Source organism: Liolophura sinensis, chromosome 6 (assembly GCF_032854445.1).
Source record: "Liolophura sinensis isolate JHLJ2023 chromosome 6, CUHK_Ljap_v2, whole genome shotgun sequence".
NCBI lineage: Eukaryota > Metazoa > Mollusca > Polyplacophora > Chitonida > Chitonidae > Liolophura > Liolophura sinensis.
Window position 1 is genome coordinate 11,854,460 of NC_088300.1, and position 19,091 is coordinate 11,873,550.

The 19,091-nt window shown below is 36.9% G+C and overlaps 2 protein-coding genes across 2 annotated transcripts; one reads left to right on the forward strand and one right to left on the reverse strand.

Annotated features, from left to right (window-relative positions):
• The first annotated feature begins 172 nt into the window (after nt 1-172).
• On the forward strand, nt 173-5,941 carry LOC135468492 (3'(2'),5'-bisphosphate nucleotidase 1-like). The gene is given in 8 exon segments (XM_064746775.1): nt 173-318; nt 1,555-1,662; nt 2,055-2,111; nt 2,113-2,166; nt 2,493-2,541; nt 3,704-3,847; nt 4,525-4,670; nt 5,075-5,941. Coding segments are annotated over 8 exon segments (954 nt in total). The 5' UTR covers nt 173-192; the 3' UTR covers nt 5,345-5,941.
• Nucleotides 5,942-10,503: 4,562 nt separating this feature from the next.
• LOC135468366 (uncharacterized) lies at nt 10,504-18,760 on the reverse strand. The gene is made up of 4 exons (XM_064746577.1): nt 18,642-18,760; nt 15,986-16,147; nt 15,050-15,163; nt 10,504-13,829 (listed from the first exon to the last, which is right to left on the reverse strand). Exons 1-4 carry the CDS (start codon nt 18,695-18,697, stop codon nt 13,619-13,621), a joined length of 543 nt encoding a protein of 180 aa, XP_064602647.1. The 5' UTR covers nt 18,698-18,760; the 3' UTR covers nt 10,504-13,618.
• Between the last annotated feature and the right edge of the window lie 331 nt (nt 18,761-19,091).

The window sequence follows — 19,091 nt, forward strand, 5'->3', positions numbered from 1 at the left end:
CACGTGTGAAATATCCAGCTGCGTAGTTTAGGAGTTAATCTAAGGTTAATGTCTTTTACGACATCATCGCACGAGTTGACCTCTTACAAATTGACTCGTACATTGCTCTTGCTGATACATAACTTGCTTCATTAGTATTTCGATATTGAAACATCCGCGTGGGAAGCAACAGGTAACATTATTTTAGTCAAGATGGCAGCGACATCAGCCTTCCCACTGCTTATGCGGATCGTTTCGGCCTCTGTTGCTGCTTCTGCTAAAGCAGCCAAGGTTGTTCGCAGTGTGATGAAGAAAGGGGACTTGGGCATTGTGGAAAAGGTAAGATCTGTGCCTGTCATTTTCGATTTTGATAGTTTTGTTATGGACACATTCGGCCTTGGGTGAATTTTGCTGCTGAGTTTTACTAGCTACAGAGTTATTTGCTGCGTGTCGAAAAACCTATTTATTTACATCCTGGATGTCACCTATATGTGTGCTAAAATTTTGCTCAGTTCTGATATTTTATTGTGAATGAAGGTGAATAATGATCTTGTCTCCTTCCTCAATTATCTGACTTATACTCATGTCTGAGCGCAAATTATTTGGTCCAAAAACCTATAATATATTTCTTAACACACCCAGTCACATGTAAATTCGCTATAAGTAGCCTGTACATGCACATCTACATCTGATTCACGGGGATTGAAATGGTAAATTGTACACATAAATGTTTGTGCTCACATGTGTTAAATAAAGAGACATGTATATTACATTTTTGTCATTCACAATTCTCTGTTAGGTGGATCATGGAAGTGTAAAATAGATTCTTCTCAGTGTATAGGCATACTGTCAATCTTAAACCAAATCTGGCAGAATGTTTTAAAATCATAATAATTATGGGAAACTTTAAAAAAAATAAATAACTGAATATATGACCGAGAAGTTGGCCTTAATGTTTTCTTCATCAGTTGTGTTCATAATGTTTGAATTTTGTCCATATGTTGTTGTCAGTTCACTCTCGTTCAGATTGATATATTTTTGAATAGATATTGGATCAGTGTGTAATCAAAATGTCTGTGACAGGTGTTCAAATTCAGCCTACTGCTCAGCATTTATAATTTTCTTCATTATTTGTTTTGGAGGTGATGTTAAGATTAATAATTATGTGACATAATATGTCTTGGAAACTGAAATCTGTCAGCTTAATTTTTTATCAGTATCAGATACAATAATCTTTGCTTACATATATTTGAGGCCATTTGGCAAATCAATGAAGCGTAGCTGGTTTGCTGACTAATGCCATTAGCCCTGGTTATAAATTTTAAATTAAAGTTAATCTTTGTTACCTTAGGTGGAAGATTTGCAAACTCACACCAACTGCTTATGATTAAATACAAATATGATTAATATTCAATATAATGGTAGACCTGTGAAATCTGGTGTTCGGTATATTTTTAGAATATTCAATTTAACTTTAAATGTGTAAAGGGCATCAAAATGTCCTTGTATTTGACCCTGCATGAGTAAGTAAAAATCAGGATTAGGTGTGGAAGTAATGGTGTATTTCTTTTGAAGGGTAAGAATGACTTACAGACAGAAGCGGACCGTGCAGCACAGAGATGCATCATGGCGTCTCTCCAGAAGCATTTCCCTAAAGTCGTCATTATTGGGGGAGGAGGTATGGTGGAGGAGATCTTACATTTTTATTAATTCTGGTAATTACTTTGAGATAAATAAATCGTAAAAGTAAAACTTGGATCTAACATCCAGTATTTGATGGTGGATATTCATTGAAGCTAAGTTTAATAAAAAATTACAATTCTGTGCAATAAACATTGCAAAAATATAAGTAGTAAATCACGTTGATTTTTTTTTTCACAACGTGTATGGAGAAAGATAACATTAATTTGAAAAGAAAGGAGGGAAATTATACAGGAGCATGGCATAGGTGACCACTGTTAAGTAATCGTCTGTAAACTAGCATTTGAAGAAGAAGAAGATTGATATCTGTCCCAACATGCGTATAGGTATTATTATAAGTACACTCTGGTAGTTATATTCTTCTTGCATTGTAGCAACTTGATCCTAACGAGAAGGTTGACCAGGATATAGAATCCCTAAAGCTTGATGATGGTGTCCCTTCAAAGGGTCTGCCCAGAAAACCTCACAGATGTCAGGGATGAAGATGTAATTTGTCTTCTCATTTCATTGCTCCTAGGACTGATAAGTGGATGGGATATTTCTGCAGGTTATTTGCAGTTGTCTCTCTGTCTGTCCATTGACAAATCTTTTATCACTATGACTGAAAACTGAATATTCACAAAATGTTAAGGATTGGATTTATGTAAAATGGATAGCTTCACAGCATTGCCTCGCAAGAACCCAGAATTATTCTAGACTGTAAATACAATCGACTTTGTATAGGAGTATTTCCCTGCAGATGTACCTGATGGTGCAGGCCTTATTTGTATAATGATATAATGATATAATGATATTTATAACTATATTTATAGGTGGTTATATGGGTGGATCCATTAGATGGAACAGCTGAATATACACAAGGTTAGTAGTTACTCCAGCTATGATGGTTGTTTTTTTTTTCAGGGAACGCCATGCATGTTGCTTATAAATAACCCATTGTTTACCATTCTGTTCTCTGGTCATTTTGTTAAATGTGGCTAAGGTTTGGTTGAGAAACTATATAAAGTCGTCCAGCTGCTTTCATTAAAGTAAACATAAAGTCAGCTACTAAATCTGAATTAATTAATGAAGTAGTTTACCAGAAATGTTCTAAAAATATTTTTAAAATTCTACACTGTTTATCAAGAAAACAAATAGCAAATGATCATCAGTACCAACCGACTCATTTGGTGACGCCATTTTGCCACTTTATAGCTAACTTGAGTGAAGTCACAAAACCTAGGAGTTCTCCCCTACCATCTCATTCTCGTTCTACATGGGTCTAAGCATTAGGCCTAGCTGGCTGTACCCACATCAAGGAACCTACCAAACATAGCAGGACCTTGTGATTTGGAACACTCTGTCATGCAGATTTTGGGAAGATATTTTCGTAACAAGTTTGACTTTGCTAAGGAAAAGTAATGCATTGTCACAATATTTTTCTTCAAGTAGTGACTCTCCCCAAGAAGGGTTTCTTGCCAGCTCACCAGGACAAGTAAGGACAGTCTCCTGCCCAACACGTACGCATTGTAACATGAGCTGCCGTTCTCAGTTTCTTGCTCATAAATGTGTAGTCCAAAATGCAGCAGTTTAACACTTAAACTAACAGCAAAATCCATCTTATTGCGTTGATATCTGTCTATCCCCTGTAAGACCTCACACTGACAGTCGAAAACTACTAGGTTTTTTGACGTGACAGCCAATTATCACATGTTGCCTTCAGCACTATTGATTGGCCAAGTTCATCAGGGCTTCTACAACATGGCTACTGGGAGTGAATTGTCTGTCCGTGCCATATCTCCAATGCTGAACTTCATCTTCTCGGCTTCCAATATTTCATTGAATTTTTTAGATATTTTTCTGTGATAACTGTGTCCAATATCCTTTTTTCTATTCATGTATAGTGACAGACTTTATGTTCACTTTAAATAGTGCTCTAAGATTGTTATTACTATTGCTTTTACCATTAGTACATTGGTTGTCAAGCCATGAATCCAAATTATGTATAAATTTTGTTGTAATCTGAAAGTGATTCTGTTTTTAGGTTTGCTGGATCATGTGACTGTGTTGATTGGGATAGCTGTCAAGGGGAAGGCTCAAGCTGGGGTTATTTGTCAGCCATACTACAACTATCAACTGAACATAGAAGAGAAACTAGGCAGAGTCATCTGGGGAGTCATTGGGCTAGGTAAGTGTCAGCAGAGTAAAGGGTTTCCCAAATAAGCTTTCATAGAGTTTCATGTGTGCTTGTCATCATCTGGGTCTCAAGGTAGATAAATGAACATGCATTGCTGTTTGAGGAATATAACCAATATAAGCATGGAATACAGCAAATTCTTGTAATTTAAGTGCTTGCAAATGAGAAAGTTTGCAGGCTTTTGGGAACAGCGTCAGGTCAAAAAGTGAGAAAATATGTCCAAAACTTTCACCTGAGTTGAAACCTGGGCTTTCATTTAAGTTTGATGTGGTGTAGCATGTATGTGGATTGCCACATGCTTTTTATAGTTGTCTGTCAAAAACAGTTGTTTGTTGTATTTAATGATTCGTATTTAAAATGTTATTCGAACATTGTCCCATATGAAGGCAATCTGTTATACACTGTATTAGTTAAGTGTGAGACTAATAGAACATCTGTAATTTAGTCTCAGGTTAAGTGGAGAGAACCTTATAGAAAACCCCTGACCTCTGTCAGACACCTGACAAACATTCTGAGGCTGCAGTTAGATTAGGAGAAGGTAGATTCAAACATGCCACCTCAGTGGTCAAGAGCATGAGAATTTCTGCGAGCAACTGTTAATCTTCTCGATCAGCCAGAGCTGTATCAAGACAGATATGTTAAAACACTGAACAACTTCATCATTGCAGGAGCATTTGGCTTTGAAAGAAACAACCCCCCTGAAGGGAAGAATATTATCACAACAACCAGGTCACATTCTAATCCCATCGTGACTGAAGCTGTGGAAGCATGTCAACCCACAGAAGTGTTGCGGGTGGGAGGAGCAGGACATAAGGTATGCTGGAATAGTAAGCTCATTAGGTGTAACCTGACCAACCACCCACCATAAAGGCCCTAAGGTTTTATCGGCCTTTTGATAGATTTTTTAAAAATTTGTATCCACACAATATTAGGTTCTTGGAAATCCCTATATTGTTTTATTTCCTAAAATAATACCCCGAAACATACCCTGTTTTTTTTTTGGAAAGAGAAAGGATATGGCAAACATAGTCTTGTTTTTAAGGAAGGTGTAATTTAATGTCTTTTCCTGTTAGCATCTCCAGAGCATCGTGAAAAGTAAGACCACTTGTAAAAGTAAATGTAGGTAATTTCTGGGTAGGTAAGGTTTTTGACATAGATACTGCATGTAGACTCTTTGATCTTGAAATAGACTAATTTGTTCAAAATTTGACATTTCAGGTTCTCTTGCTAATTGAGGGCAAAGCTAATGCCTATGTGTTTGCCAGTCCTGGCTGTAAGAAGTGGGATACATGTGCACCTGAGGCTGTGCTTCACGCCATTGGTGGGACTTTGACTGACATGCACGGCAACCAAATAATGTACCACAAAGGCGTGGAGAAACGTAACCTAGGCGGCGTGTTAGCCACACCTCCTCCAGCCTCATCACACCAATGGTATGCCCAAAGGATACCTCAACGTGTCAAGGACGCACTACCGCTGAATAAATAGCTAGGAAATAGTCAGCTGTAGGTTGTCAGTATTGTCTGATGTAATTCGGTCATTTCCATGGATAGAAAGTGCATAACACAAAACAAGTACTGTACATGGAATTGTTGGACTCAAGGGAGATAATCCAGGGGCATTTAGATGTAATGGGTGGGCTAGAAAAATGATAGGCTTGCCTCATATGCAATTACTCCAAATGGTTTAAACATAAGACTTGGATATTTCTCAACATTACTTAATGGATATTGGACATGTTTTATAGAAGTTCACACTTGCAGATGGCCACAAATTTAAAAGAGTACTACATCACAGACACAGTCTCAGTCTGACATTAGACATTTTAAATATACTTTTAAATATGTTGCTGTTTTATTACTATCTCGCCAATTACTCCGAAAAATTTTCATGAAATATCAAATATATATTCTTAATGATGTGTGAAATATCAAGGTCTTATATTTTAGCATTTTGAAAATTTATGAGTATGAGAGGTTATTGTTTTTCTGGACCACTCAATAAATAAAGTTGGCATTAGGATGTAAAATGTATTAATCAGATGAAAGGTGATCCTCGTCAATTCATTTTATTGTTGTGTTTATCACAATGATCAAACACTCTTGATGATACATTCATGTTGTGTTTGTTTGATAAAAAAAACTTATCACAGATGTGAGGAAATATGGCCTATTCAAAGTCAGTTGGTTAAATGATGTCAAAATATTTATTATCTGAATGTTTTTTATTGTTTGTGACACCATCAAAGTGTGCCATAGCCATATATATATATATATATATATATATATATATATATATATATATATATATATATACGTACATGGTACTGTTCTTTAGTACAGGCATTAAAACACCAATCAATCAATCAGTAAACCATTAAGTCCATCTTATCAGTTGTTGACATTCATTCTATGTGAAGTTCTGGGGTTCCAGAACAGGCATTATCTAAAAAATACAGGGGCTGTACCAGAGATTTTAACGCAAAAGTCCCTATTTTCTATTTAAATAAAATTTTCCACATTCTTCTGCAAAGAATAGCCCAAGTTATTGCCTTTCAGTAAATATCACTTGTACCTGTACTACTTATAGTGCTAAAATGATTCTGAAATTTGAAAAAAGTTATGTGACCGGATGTATAAATTTTAGGAAGTTTAATACCAACTTTGATTGGTAACTGGTGCACAGCCGGAGCTGGTATTGTGTGAAAGGTATGTATTTGGGCCGTTTTAAAATTAACAGCAAAAATTCACATTTTGCTGTGATGGATTTTTTGTCAAGTATCTCTGGTATAACCACCTTAAATGAAGGACAAGTCGCACATGTACACACGAAGTGTATGATGGAGCTTGTCATGTAGACTCTGGCATCTGTTGGTTGTATCATTGAGGTCCCGTCTTAAGGTGTACAAGCATGCTGCTAGCTCTTCACCAGTGTGAAATAGAATTAACAAAATTCTGAAACTGTCCCTTCATCCAAAGCACTATATGTTTGGCTGAGATATTGCCAATGTGGCGTTAAGCCATAATCATACTTTCCAAAACACTAAAGAAATGGAAATCTCGCAAGATGATCTCATTGCCTGTCTGGTTGAGTGATATTGGTTAGTCAAATTTCTGGCTGTGGCCATTTCAAATTTCAGCAGAACAAGGTGAAGCTGAGCAATAAGACTGTCACTGAGTAAACATAGGTATTTGCATCCCGTGCCCTGGAGCTTGCTTGCTTAAGTATTTAGGCAAATATTGTTCAAGTATTTAAGGCAGTAATTCTACATTAAGAAATAAGATGAAGCATCTGACTGACACTTATTGAATGGTTATTTAGATGATACAAAACTTCCACATGATAAAGTGACAGTCCTCACGTTTCAGGTAGACATGGAGTTAAGTCTGCTGTAGCAATCATTACATAGCTTGGTCCCAAGTGGAGAGTAGATTTTCAACATCTGGTGAAATGCTGGTTGTGTACATCGCTGATTTTGGCTTATGTTTTGTATGCAGTTTTTGTTATTAGCTTTTATATGTGAAAGTCAGATATATGTATATATATGTGCCAATCTTGGACAGCTGTAGCCTGTTCAGTTTTATGTAATTTGAGGGCGCGGTATACAAAACTTTGCCTCAAGCGCAGTTGTCATAGTGACTAATATACTTGAGTATGGCGTAAAACATCAATCAAATAAATAAATAATAATGTCATAGTGACTAATATCTGTTTTACCATGGGTGTTATGCCAGGTGAAGTTTGCAACTGCTTCAAAAAAACAGGGGCCCAGGAATGCCTGTTTGAATATATATGCACTGTAAATCAAAATGTTCAGTTGCTGTTGCTGATTGAGGACAGACAGATTTGGCCCCTCAACTAACAGATCACTGATCGTGCCCACAATAGGGATACTCCTGGAGTGTAAAGGAGTGTTCACCCACGAATAAGACATGGAGAACGTATTTTGTATTTTTGAATATTTTGTTCACTTTTAATGATGCTATACCATGTTTGTCAAAAATCAATTGAAATGTCATTTGGAGTAGATCACTTAAGAGTGTTTTTCACTAGCTAATCAGTCTTCTGTACTGCATATTATAAAGCAGGAAGAGGAAATCAGAAAAATGCCTTGAAATTACAGGCTGTTTACTGTACTGTTACCTGCATTGTAAACCCATACATTTGGTCTAGTCGCATTTCTGCATGGCCTGCAAAGTGAAAATATCGATGCATAGAAAATAATATTGGAACATATTTATATTATCGCTCCTCACCAAGCATGTATTGTTGTTTGATAATAATGAGTCAGGAATAGAACAAGTCCCTTGGACTTTATTCCCGCCATTTACAAGATATGCCATAATACATATAAGTGTGTATGGTGAATAAACATTCAGTTCAAAATTCAATTCAGTATTACTGTAGTTCTCTGTTTAAGATACATGGTATCAAGGATACCATCACTTGACAGTCTTTCTGTGGATGAGAGTACTGGAGATTTCTTTCCGCCTTGTGTAGCTTCAACACCGGCAGCTTATAGAAGTGTGCATACAGTTAAAAATCTGTTATAATTATTTGATTGTTGTTTATTTATTACTCAAGACTTTTTCACTTATAATGTTGGTCAGTCTTATGGGTGGAAGAAACAGGAGTGCACAACATAAACCACCAACCTTTGGCAAATTGTTGGCAAACTTTCTTAAATGCAAGGCACACTTATGCTCACCATATACGTGGTTTGTTTTAAACATTGGAATTAGCAAATGGCCATCCATGTGTCATGCCCCGCTTTTTGCCACTGAGGTGTCGGAAACAGTGAAAATTGTTTATGTATATGATGGCAGTGAGTCATATGTCTGAGGGAATCTGCTGAATCAAACCTATGAGAGCTGGATTTGAGCATGTAAACTCCTTGGTCATGGAGCCACTTGAACAAAGTCATTGTAGGCTAAAATACATGTTACCATGGTACTTAGGCTAGGACTACTTTCTGCGATTGACCCCAGGTAATCTCTACAAGTCAGACCTTCAACTGTCTGAGTCAGCAGGCCTGATGCCAGGGGGACTTCAGAGGTATCCATACTGCTCACTAATAACAATGCCTTTATATCTATGATGGTTTCAACTTTATGCTTCAATCCTGTGATAATTATTTGATTGGTGTTAAATTCTGCTCTCAAAAATTTCTCAGTTACATGTACATGACGGCTGTCAGGTTCGAGGGTGGGGAAACCAGACTGAAGTAGCAAACAAACTAGCTAACAAACCTCTTGAAAAAATCTACAGTCGATGCAGCAAGAGAATATCTTGATGACATAAATTTATAACCATAGATAGAGCATTGCTTCCGTATCTAATAGCAGTTCCTGAAGGCAGTAATGACAGTGCACTTGATGAAAACATCAAGATTACTGCAATCTCCATTGCTGTGACCATAGATGTTAAGGGAAAGAAAACAATGGCGAAAGATATGCCTGCATGGAAAAAATGTGCACATAATGCTGACAATCTCAAACAAAAAAATATCAAACAAATGGTGGACAGTACTGATTGTCTGTCTTGCAAAGTCCTGGGATTAGCCATTGTATCAAGAGACTGGATATCACTAATGGTTCAAGTGAGTTACATGTGGTCGGCCCCAATACTCAAACTAGGAAATGACTTGAGCTATCGTGTGGAAGACTGAACACTGAGGCAATAGCATTCGTCAAACATAACACATTTCCGGAGATATGTCTCTTATGCACATAGGTGGATTACTTTAAAGAAATGCAAAATGTATTTGGTTTATTGCTAATCTTACGAAGACCTTGTTTTCAGTAGAAAGTAATTCTTAAATTTTCTTTTCCATTAAAATGGATAAAATCTCGAAACCTTACAGATTTTTGTTTATTTTATGTGTTGTATTTGCAGGTAATTTCCCTTACAAAGTATTAGCTTCTTGATCACATCGTTGCTGTCTAGTAATTAGCAAATGTGCATTATTCCTCAGCATAGGTTTTAGGAGCTTACGAGCAGTTTCATCTTTGTTTTGACAGTTTATACCTGCATCCCCATTAAAATACTTATGTCCACAGTTAAGCACAAATATTGCATAGGAAACAGCTCTGAAGTTAATGCTACTACAGTCCATGATAACTCAATGTCATGGTGAAGGGGCCAGTTTCCATGAGTGCAGTTCTATGAACACACATATAGGTAATAGTCAAGCTCCATAAAGCCCAGGTAGTGTTTTGTGAACACAGCAACACAAACGATAGCTCATGCATCACAGGCACATGCATGGCATGCTGTGTTGTAGTCAGTACTGTCGCTTTGACTCTCCCATAGTATGATGACAATGAAGTTAGGCAGCAGATTCCCATGTAGCTGGAATACAATGAATGTGCCATGAATGTGCCATACAGTAGCTCCCTTGCTATCTTACTTCTCGTTTGCATCAATTACTTTCTGTTTCACGTCAGCTTTAAATTTAGCAAAGTAAACATAGTAGATTTGCTTTAATTTAGTGTAGTAGGACTTTCATGTCCATGACAGAACTAATGCACACTACAGAATAATCTCAAACAAGTTGTTTTAACAGTGCACAGGTGTTCCGCACGGCAGACAGGACAAAAAAACACTGCACAATATCTTGGAAGAAAGAGACCAAAAACAAAAATACATGTAGTAGAATATCAACTTTGTGCATTCATTTAATTGACAGCCAGGAATAACTGAACAGCATTAACTCTTTGTACATGTGCATCAACAAGAACCAGAAACAGGCAATATGAATTCCCACTGATGAAAATCCTTTTCTGTGCATTCATGTACAGCAATGGGAAAAAGAGGAAGCAATACCTGCTTCAGAAATGAAACCAAAAATCAAAAACAAGTGTATTGGTAATAAGAACAAGTCCGTGATTTTTCATGGGCCAATGTATTTAAGTATGCAAGAATACAAAACTAAAGTTACCTGTATGGCTGTTCAGCAAAACTTAGTAAATGCATGTACATTTTTTTTTTTTTTCTTTTGCAAACAGTAACTCCTTACAACAGGTTTATCTTAGAAAATCACTTACAAAGTCACCAGACAATAGATCTGCTTTGGTGAAAGTAAACAACAGGCTAATCTCTCCATGACGTACTGTTCTAACCTCTCAGTTTATACCCTCCATTAAATACACCTGTTTTTCTGATAAGAGTAGAAAGTGATATAATGTAATCAGCATTAGTTATATAACAACTCTCTGTATGAACCAGAAAGAGGGCAAATTTTCATTGGTCGACTTGGACGTGTGTATACATTAATATTCATAACTACCGGTAACACAGAAACAGTGTCAACCAGGAAACAAAAAAAACATATGTAGAGAAGTTGACCTTGTGCAGAAGTCATCAGCACACTGGGATGAACAAGAAGAAAGTAATCCGAAACAAACTGGGATGAATAAGAGCAAAAACTACCTCACAATTTTGTCCTTTTACGCAAAACTTACAAACAATTTTATGTTAAACAGTGGAAGTGGAATTTTTTGGGTGACATACATGCTCCAAAATTTCCACTGAAATGTTTCAGTTTAATAAGTAGAAACAAAACCTCCCCAACTAAGTTTAAACCGTGCAAACAGCCAGGAGCATTATCCACTGAATATATTGGCAGTAAAGACCAATCAAAAATGAGAGAGGAACTAACTAGATTATGCTAATAAGTTAATTGTGGGCTGTTTTAACAGGAGAACGAGTACAACCACCAAGGCTATGATACTCTCTGTCCAAAAAAGATAATACCGACAGAATATAACTTGTAATTGCACATGATAAAAGACTACAAGAAAGATAAATAATCTGACTTTTTTTATAGAAGTAATACCTGTATAACACTCTAAACAAATCAACATCCTGAAGTTACAATTGGATAAACAAGTACATGTAGAAGTAAATGTGGAAAGTTGACCCCAGCTTTCTCTGTAAGCATGGTACATATAAATATGTTTCCAATTTAAGGCTTAACTGGTTAGGCACATCAGCCCTTATAGAAGTCCCAGCAGCACTGTATCATTCTCAAAGCATAGGATGTCATGGGGATAACAGGCCTGGGACCCTATGGTTTTGTATTTGTCTCTCTCTTCACTTGTAACAATTCTTGATATGTAAAATACTTACATATAGTTACTTATAGTTCTGAAGAAAGGCTCAAGATCAACCCTTTCAGGCAAAAGATATGTACATAGTACACTGTTTTATAACAACTATAACACTAATAAATATACAGAAAACATATGTACATATTCACAAATGTAAAAAGACAAAACTTATAGAGCTTGTATGACTTTTAACACTTATTCCACCTTGATGAACTTGGCACATTGTAGTCAACTACAAGTACCTCCCATCACACACATTCAAGAATTTCTTTTAGTATTATTATATGCTTTATATTGCTAAGGATAAAACAGACCATGGAAATAAAATAAATACGAAAAGAGAACAAAATAAATACATAAAAACAGAACCACTTGTTCACTACAACATCTTCAAAAAACAAAAACAAAATATTGTGAAAAATGGTCAAATATCCAGGTGAATCTGATATTAATGAATAGACATCCAAAGAGCTGATTTCAATAAATATCCGCAGAAACAGGCACTCCCAAGAAAAAGTCACATTCAGGGGTTACTGAATACAAGTAGTTATAGCACAATGTGGGCTCAAACTGACAAAGTTTACGACTAAAACCAGCTAAAATGTAGATAATTAGCTGTGTGTTAATTAGTTGTTAGATTCTCAAGACCTGCGCACGTTAAATCTTTTCCCAGAATTAATAATGCATGGTTTTTACTATTTAGCTTTTAAAAAAAAAAAAAAAAGTGACATACCAGGGTAACTCTTCCTAGAATTGGGGACAAGTCAACTGTTTATATTCCAGCTCATTCCTGTTGCCCTGGTGTACTTACCCCTGGTTGCTATGTTATCACTTTTGTTCTCAGGTCAATGTTAACAGGTATTTAAGTGAAATCGTCTGATTTAGTCAGCATCACATCACAGGAGCTCTCATCTGCTCAAACTCCACATATACCATATGGCATGTAGCAAATCTCACATCTCCATCACATTAGATTATAACAAATAAAGCACAAACACAATTCGCCCATAGTTTCTGCCATCTGTTAAACTCGTATATCCTATTAACATATTCTATGTTAGATTTTGCAACTTTTTCTCCAATTTCCTGCTACCACGTTCTATGCCACTTTTGTGTAGGTGGAACTGCTACTGGACATCCCAATTTTTAAAATTCTGAACAGTTTCATGGATTCAATTCTGTGAGTGTGTTTTGATTGGAGTTCTTATGATAATTCTGATCAATGACAAAGGAGAAAGAAAGTGGTATAAGCAATTGAAATCCTTCAGAAATTAAAAGCGGAGAATGGCTAAACTCTTTTTTTTTTCCTGACAAATTTGTTCAAATTGTTTTTTACTGGCCAATTTTTACCCAGAATAATCTGCTGTTTCTAATATATGATATCTGAAATCATGAGACATCTATAATGATCTGTTATTGTTTGTAATTAGACTGAAAGGTAGTAAAAAATATGTAAATCATCAATGATTATAGCAAACAGCATTTAGCTTCACTAAAGCCAAGGTCATGAGAATCTAATCAAACAATTAGCAAATGACTTACTACAGCCCTTGATCGAGCAAAAAGTCCTGAAATGTACTGGTTATTTAAAACAAATTTCAAAATACTTGTTTATAAAATGATGATATTTGTCAGTGAATTGAACAGCTCCTCACTTGAAGAAATGAGTAAACGAGCTTGAATAGCACCTTCGATGTTGTCTTTGGGCTCCAGCTTCAGTTTTTATTTGGTGGGCTCTTCGTCTCGATTTGTGGACTTGAGAAAATGGTTTGTCAGATGTTTCCAGTGACCTCAATCTTTTATCTGCCCCACGTAATCTTTTCACATCTTCACTTTTATCAGGAGTCTGCGCATGGCATTCTCTGCAACAAATAAACAAAAATGAGATTTCAGCAATTTCACCAGTATTGTAACACTGAATTCTTTATAGAGAAAGCTTGATTGTTTCATTCTACAAGCATTCTATTTTCATGCAAGGGCTGGATGCCTGGTAAAATAACACATCTATCTACAATTGGAACGAAATGGAAAGGACATACAGTAATAAAATAAGACTTTGCATATGCAAGACAAGTATTAATTCATCAAATCGGTGTAGCTGGACCAATGCTGTCACTGCATGAAACCCCTATAGCCACCACTTGTTTCTTGTGTCTAATATAACCTTTTATAATAATTTACCTGTCCTCATGAGCATTTTGAAAATAAAAAGGGTGTTTTGAATGTATGCATTTATGGCTAAGTAAGGCTATACTGTACACTGACCTATTTACATATCAGGTAAGAAATTCTTCAAGATCTTTATGATTTATTTATTTAATTGGCGTTTTATGCTGTACTCAAGAATATTTCGCTACTACGATGGCGGCCAGCATTATGATGGGAGGAAACGACAAGACCTGGGGAAACCCATGACCATCTGCAGGTTGCTGGCAAACCTTCCCATGCACGGTAGGAGAGAAGCAGCAATGTAAGTAAATCTTTGGAACGGTTTGGGGGGGTTCCTGTGTTTCAAACTGACAACCAAAGGCCGAGTCACAGTTGACTGAATTTCACCTTAAAATCCATTTGACATTATGAGAAATGCTCAAAGACAGGCACAGTCTATGCCGATTTTTCCACAATATCTGAAACGGCTCAACAAATGCTTTCCATTGCATACAGACTCTGTCAACCAGCTGATCAATTTGGACTTAAAAGTTGTGTTCATGGATAGTAACTCTATCATTATCTTAGCTTTACATTATTCATGCTGTTTTGTACCAGCCTGTTCGGTATAAGTACTGCCCCTTACCATCTTCATTTCTGCCTCTACATGGACATAAACATATTCATGAAATCCATTTGAGTTCGAGTTGTTGAGTACAGATACAAGGATAAGTAGTTTTTAGAAGCTGTTGAAGAAAGTTTTTAAACTCGACAGTGTATTAATGATTAGGTTTTCAATAAAAAAAAATAATGAAAAAGTAGCCGCATTGTTACAGCAACCCCCTCCCCTCCAAAAAAACCCCAAAACACCCATCTGCCCATCTTTTCAGAGAAAGCGTCGGAGAAAAATTGAATTCCTCAAGACACAACTTACTGTTCATGTTCTGACAGCTCCCATACCCACATCTCCAGGTTACAGTTCCTGTCAGGACACCTTGAGATGCCTAGACACTTCTGTTGGTGTATGTTGTCCTCTGGGATGTCAGGCCTGTCACAAACACACACGAAAATAATACACATGTACATATAGCAAAAGTAAACTTCACAGGACTCAAAATAAAATGCATTTCTGGTTAGTATAGAGGGCTTCTGATAGTCAATCAATACAATCCAGACCACAATACTGTCCAACACCAAACTTCTGTGTTCATACCCTAATTCGGCACATATTGATCTACATAAATATTACTGATACTGTTAGAAACTCGTACACAAGATAGCAACATATCAGGGCGTGGAAGCAATTGGTAATCAATGCTAATAGCAATGGCAAGTCCACCTTGTACTATTTGTACATTATCCTGGTGCTTTATACTTCTGATTATCCTCTTGCTTCCTAAAGATTTTCTTTTTAAATAAACATTCTGGAAGTTATGGCCAAAGTATATACAAGTTCCCTATCGTTTTGAGCTGTCAGAATAACATCTAGTATGTCAGAGTCCACAAATCAACTTGAGCCTAAATATCACATCTCCATGAAGAGCTGTTAAGCAGTAAAACATGGCAGCCTTTCCTATTAAGATATAAACACCAACTTGAAGCTGTTCAAGGCGTTCACAACACAGTGTAACACTCATACCCACGTAATGTCCAAAATCTGTAAACATTTGGTATAAACGGAAAAATAAAACAATTTTCCATAAAAACTAATAAATGCATTCCAACAGTGGTGAGAAAGTGTGTACTAAATCTGAACAATCTTAATCAGCTTTTGTGGTACCTTGTGATTACGCCCTACACAAACACAATGACATACCCTCACATGGGCACTAAGCAATTATCAATATACCCGCATAAAAAGCAAACCCACCTTTGTATAGGAAAAGATTCCTCTCTTTGACAATATGGGCACTTCTCCATGCCAGGTCTTCTCTCACCTTCGTCTGAATAGAGACATTGCTCACAGATTCTGTGCTGACAGCTCCCATAGACCATTCGCAGCTTCGGCGTTAGGCAAACCAAACAGTTGAAACTGCCAAAAAATATATACATGTAGCAACAACTTTCATGAATTGAAAAACATCAGTTATAACATAAATAATCGGTGTTTCAACCTTAACAGATAGTGATTAGATATTCACTAGTTGTAATACAGTGTATGTGTGTTTTGTCAAATGCATAATAACATGACTTAATACCAGTTAGTAGCACTCAAATTCACAAGTTCAAATTTTCTGAGCCCTCAGGTATCAAGTGAAGTTGGTCGATCTTTGACATATCAGAAAACATCACAGAAGTGCTTCCACCTTTTTTTGTTGTACATGTATAAAATAACCTTGTTATTGTTGTTCTGATATATTATTTCACTTTTTTATTTAACTGGTGTTTTACACCGTACTCAAGCATATTTCACTTGTATGACAGCTATCAGGGTAGTCATAGTTTTGCAGTGATGTCATACATGTAACTCTGTAACCCAAATGTGCAGCATTCGAGGGATCTGATGAGGTATGAAACGTAAAGGTGTTATAGTCTATTCTACTCCAAAAACTGAAGAAAATGTCCTAAAAATGGCATATTTCATGCTGCTGTTCCCTTTCACTCCCTATGCAGAGGTAATGCATTTTAGACCAATCAATGGTAAGCTTAGGCCAATGCAGTTGACCTAGATATTTCAAAGTTACGTATATATGGTGTCGTGTCTTGTTGTTGCGTGATGTTGGAATGTGAAAGTATACTGTACATCATGATGACATCTGACCACTGAGTTCAATTTGGAATGTCATGAAACAAATATTTCTTTTTCCACAACAAAGGCAATATGTATAAATCGTGCGATATAACACTTATCCCTGAGGGCAATACGCAGGTTTCGAGATATGACATTACGAAGACAGAGTGACGTCATTTCGTGATATAACTTCGTCACTTTACGGCACATTAAGGCCAATCTGGTAATTTTAACATGGGGTGGTATATGGAATATAGAGTACTAATTAAAAAAGATTAGACTGATCTTCTGAACCATGTTCTTTGATGGATTAGGGTTCCTAATATTGCAAAAATAATGATGTTATCCCGGTACTTTGATCTAAACACGATCAGTGCCATGTTATCCGATAGGCAGATAGCCATACCGTGCCGTAAAGTGGCGACATCATTTTGCAATGGGACGTAATAACCTCTAAATCCTAAAAGCAAATCTGACAAGTAAACAAACTCCAATTCTTACATTTGTAAAAATAAATAGAATAAAATAATATTATTCTGGGAGGTTAACATACTGGCCAGTATTCTGCGTGATACACTCAATGTTATTTGGAATTTCTATTAATGTTATTTATATCTCTATTTAATATGCATATCTGCACATGGCTTGTAACTTACAGTAGCTGACATACCAAGAAGTCCGTTGGGTAGACATAGCGCTATGTAGTGAGCAGCTCATTAGAGACCTTAGTTTGAATGAGAACTTCTCAAGAATTGCTAAACTGCACCTAGGGTCTTTGACCACCAGGCAGATAAAATAATGAGCTGTCAATCAGCTAAAGGTAAATATCCATCCACATTTCATCAAGTTCAACCTGTCTGCTGATTGTAAGTTCCCAAACTAGTCGTCGTCTTCTGTCTGTTGCATTCTGGGCGCTGTGGTTACCCTGTTTCCCTAGCTTTGTGATTGCTACCGGCGGCATGTTTGTCCCATGAACCCAGATGATGTATGCAATAGGCGTCCATCTTTGTAAAGTTTAAGTGAGTGGAGATGTTGAGTTTGCTGACATGTGGATGGATATTTACCTTTGTGACGAATGACAGCTAAGGTTTTTACCTGTTTGGCTGTTTAGGACCCGAAGTATTATAAAGTTGTAACTGGGCAGGCTGGGGAGGCTAGCAGAATTGGACTGTTTTCTGAAATTTTATAGTCCATCCTTTAGCCTAGCAGTGAATTAACAGTTTTGCAGATGTGTCATAGCCGCTCACTCAACAGAACACTCTTTGCTCACGTGACTAGAGTACTGGAGATGAAAACAACCCAGATGAGATATGTAGTAAAGAAGATTTTAGCATAAAAAAATGATAATTATGACTTTCAAGGAATAAATTTATCACTGGTTGCCACTGTGGCTAGGATACTCTCCCAGCCCAGTATAAAGAGAGGAGTTGCAGTAGCCACCTGGAGCTAGCGGGCAAGGTAGGTTAGGGTGTGGGGAAAAATATGATTAGCTGGCGGACTTCCCGTGTTTCTGCTTCACGAGAAGCGAAGTTGTAGCGATGCCTGGCCTAAAAGGTGCATGGTCACCCGCTTTGAGTTCAGTTACCATCGGAGCAGCTGCAGCTAGGTCGCACCCAGCACGAACAACATCGACAAGTCATGCTACAGCCGACCAACATCAACAAAATGCATTGACAACAATCATGAAACCAAGTGCAATGTAAACCACGAGGCCCTAAGTGGAGTAAAACAGAAAGACCGAGCACACGCTTTCGTGACAAAGAACTAATACAAAGCATATCGACTTTTCGTATACCTGCGTTCATAGTTGGATTGAATTTCTAGTAGCTTTGAGGTTGCATCAGACGACATTTTTTAAGTTGCGGCGAATAACAGCGTCAACAAAAGTCCAGCATAGTTTCCTCTGTCCTTTCGTCCGTCGCGCGAAATTTCACCACGTGACCAAAATTCTCGAGTGTCATTGGTTAACATGCATGTTGTTATGAGGACGCAGGTGGCGATGTAAGGGAGGTAACGGTTGTCAACTCCAAAACTAGATCGAGAAAAAACAAAGACGACAAGGTGTAAAGAGGAAATAAAGGAGATAACATAGATATTTACTGTTCACATATTCCTCAGCGTGGTGGTTCCTTGGATGGACTTCAAATGATGTGTTTTTCTAATTAACCACAGAATGGAAAAAAGTACCTCTTCTACCCTCTAGCATCCCGATAGATGGCGCCCGTCTAGACATCTTTTGACAGAA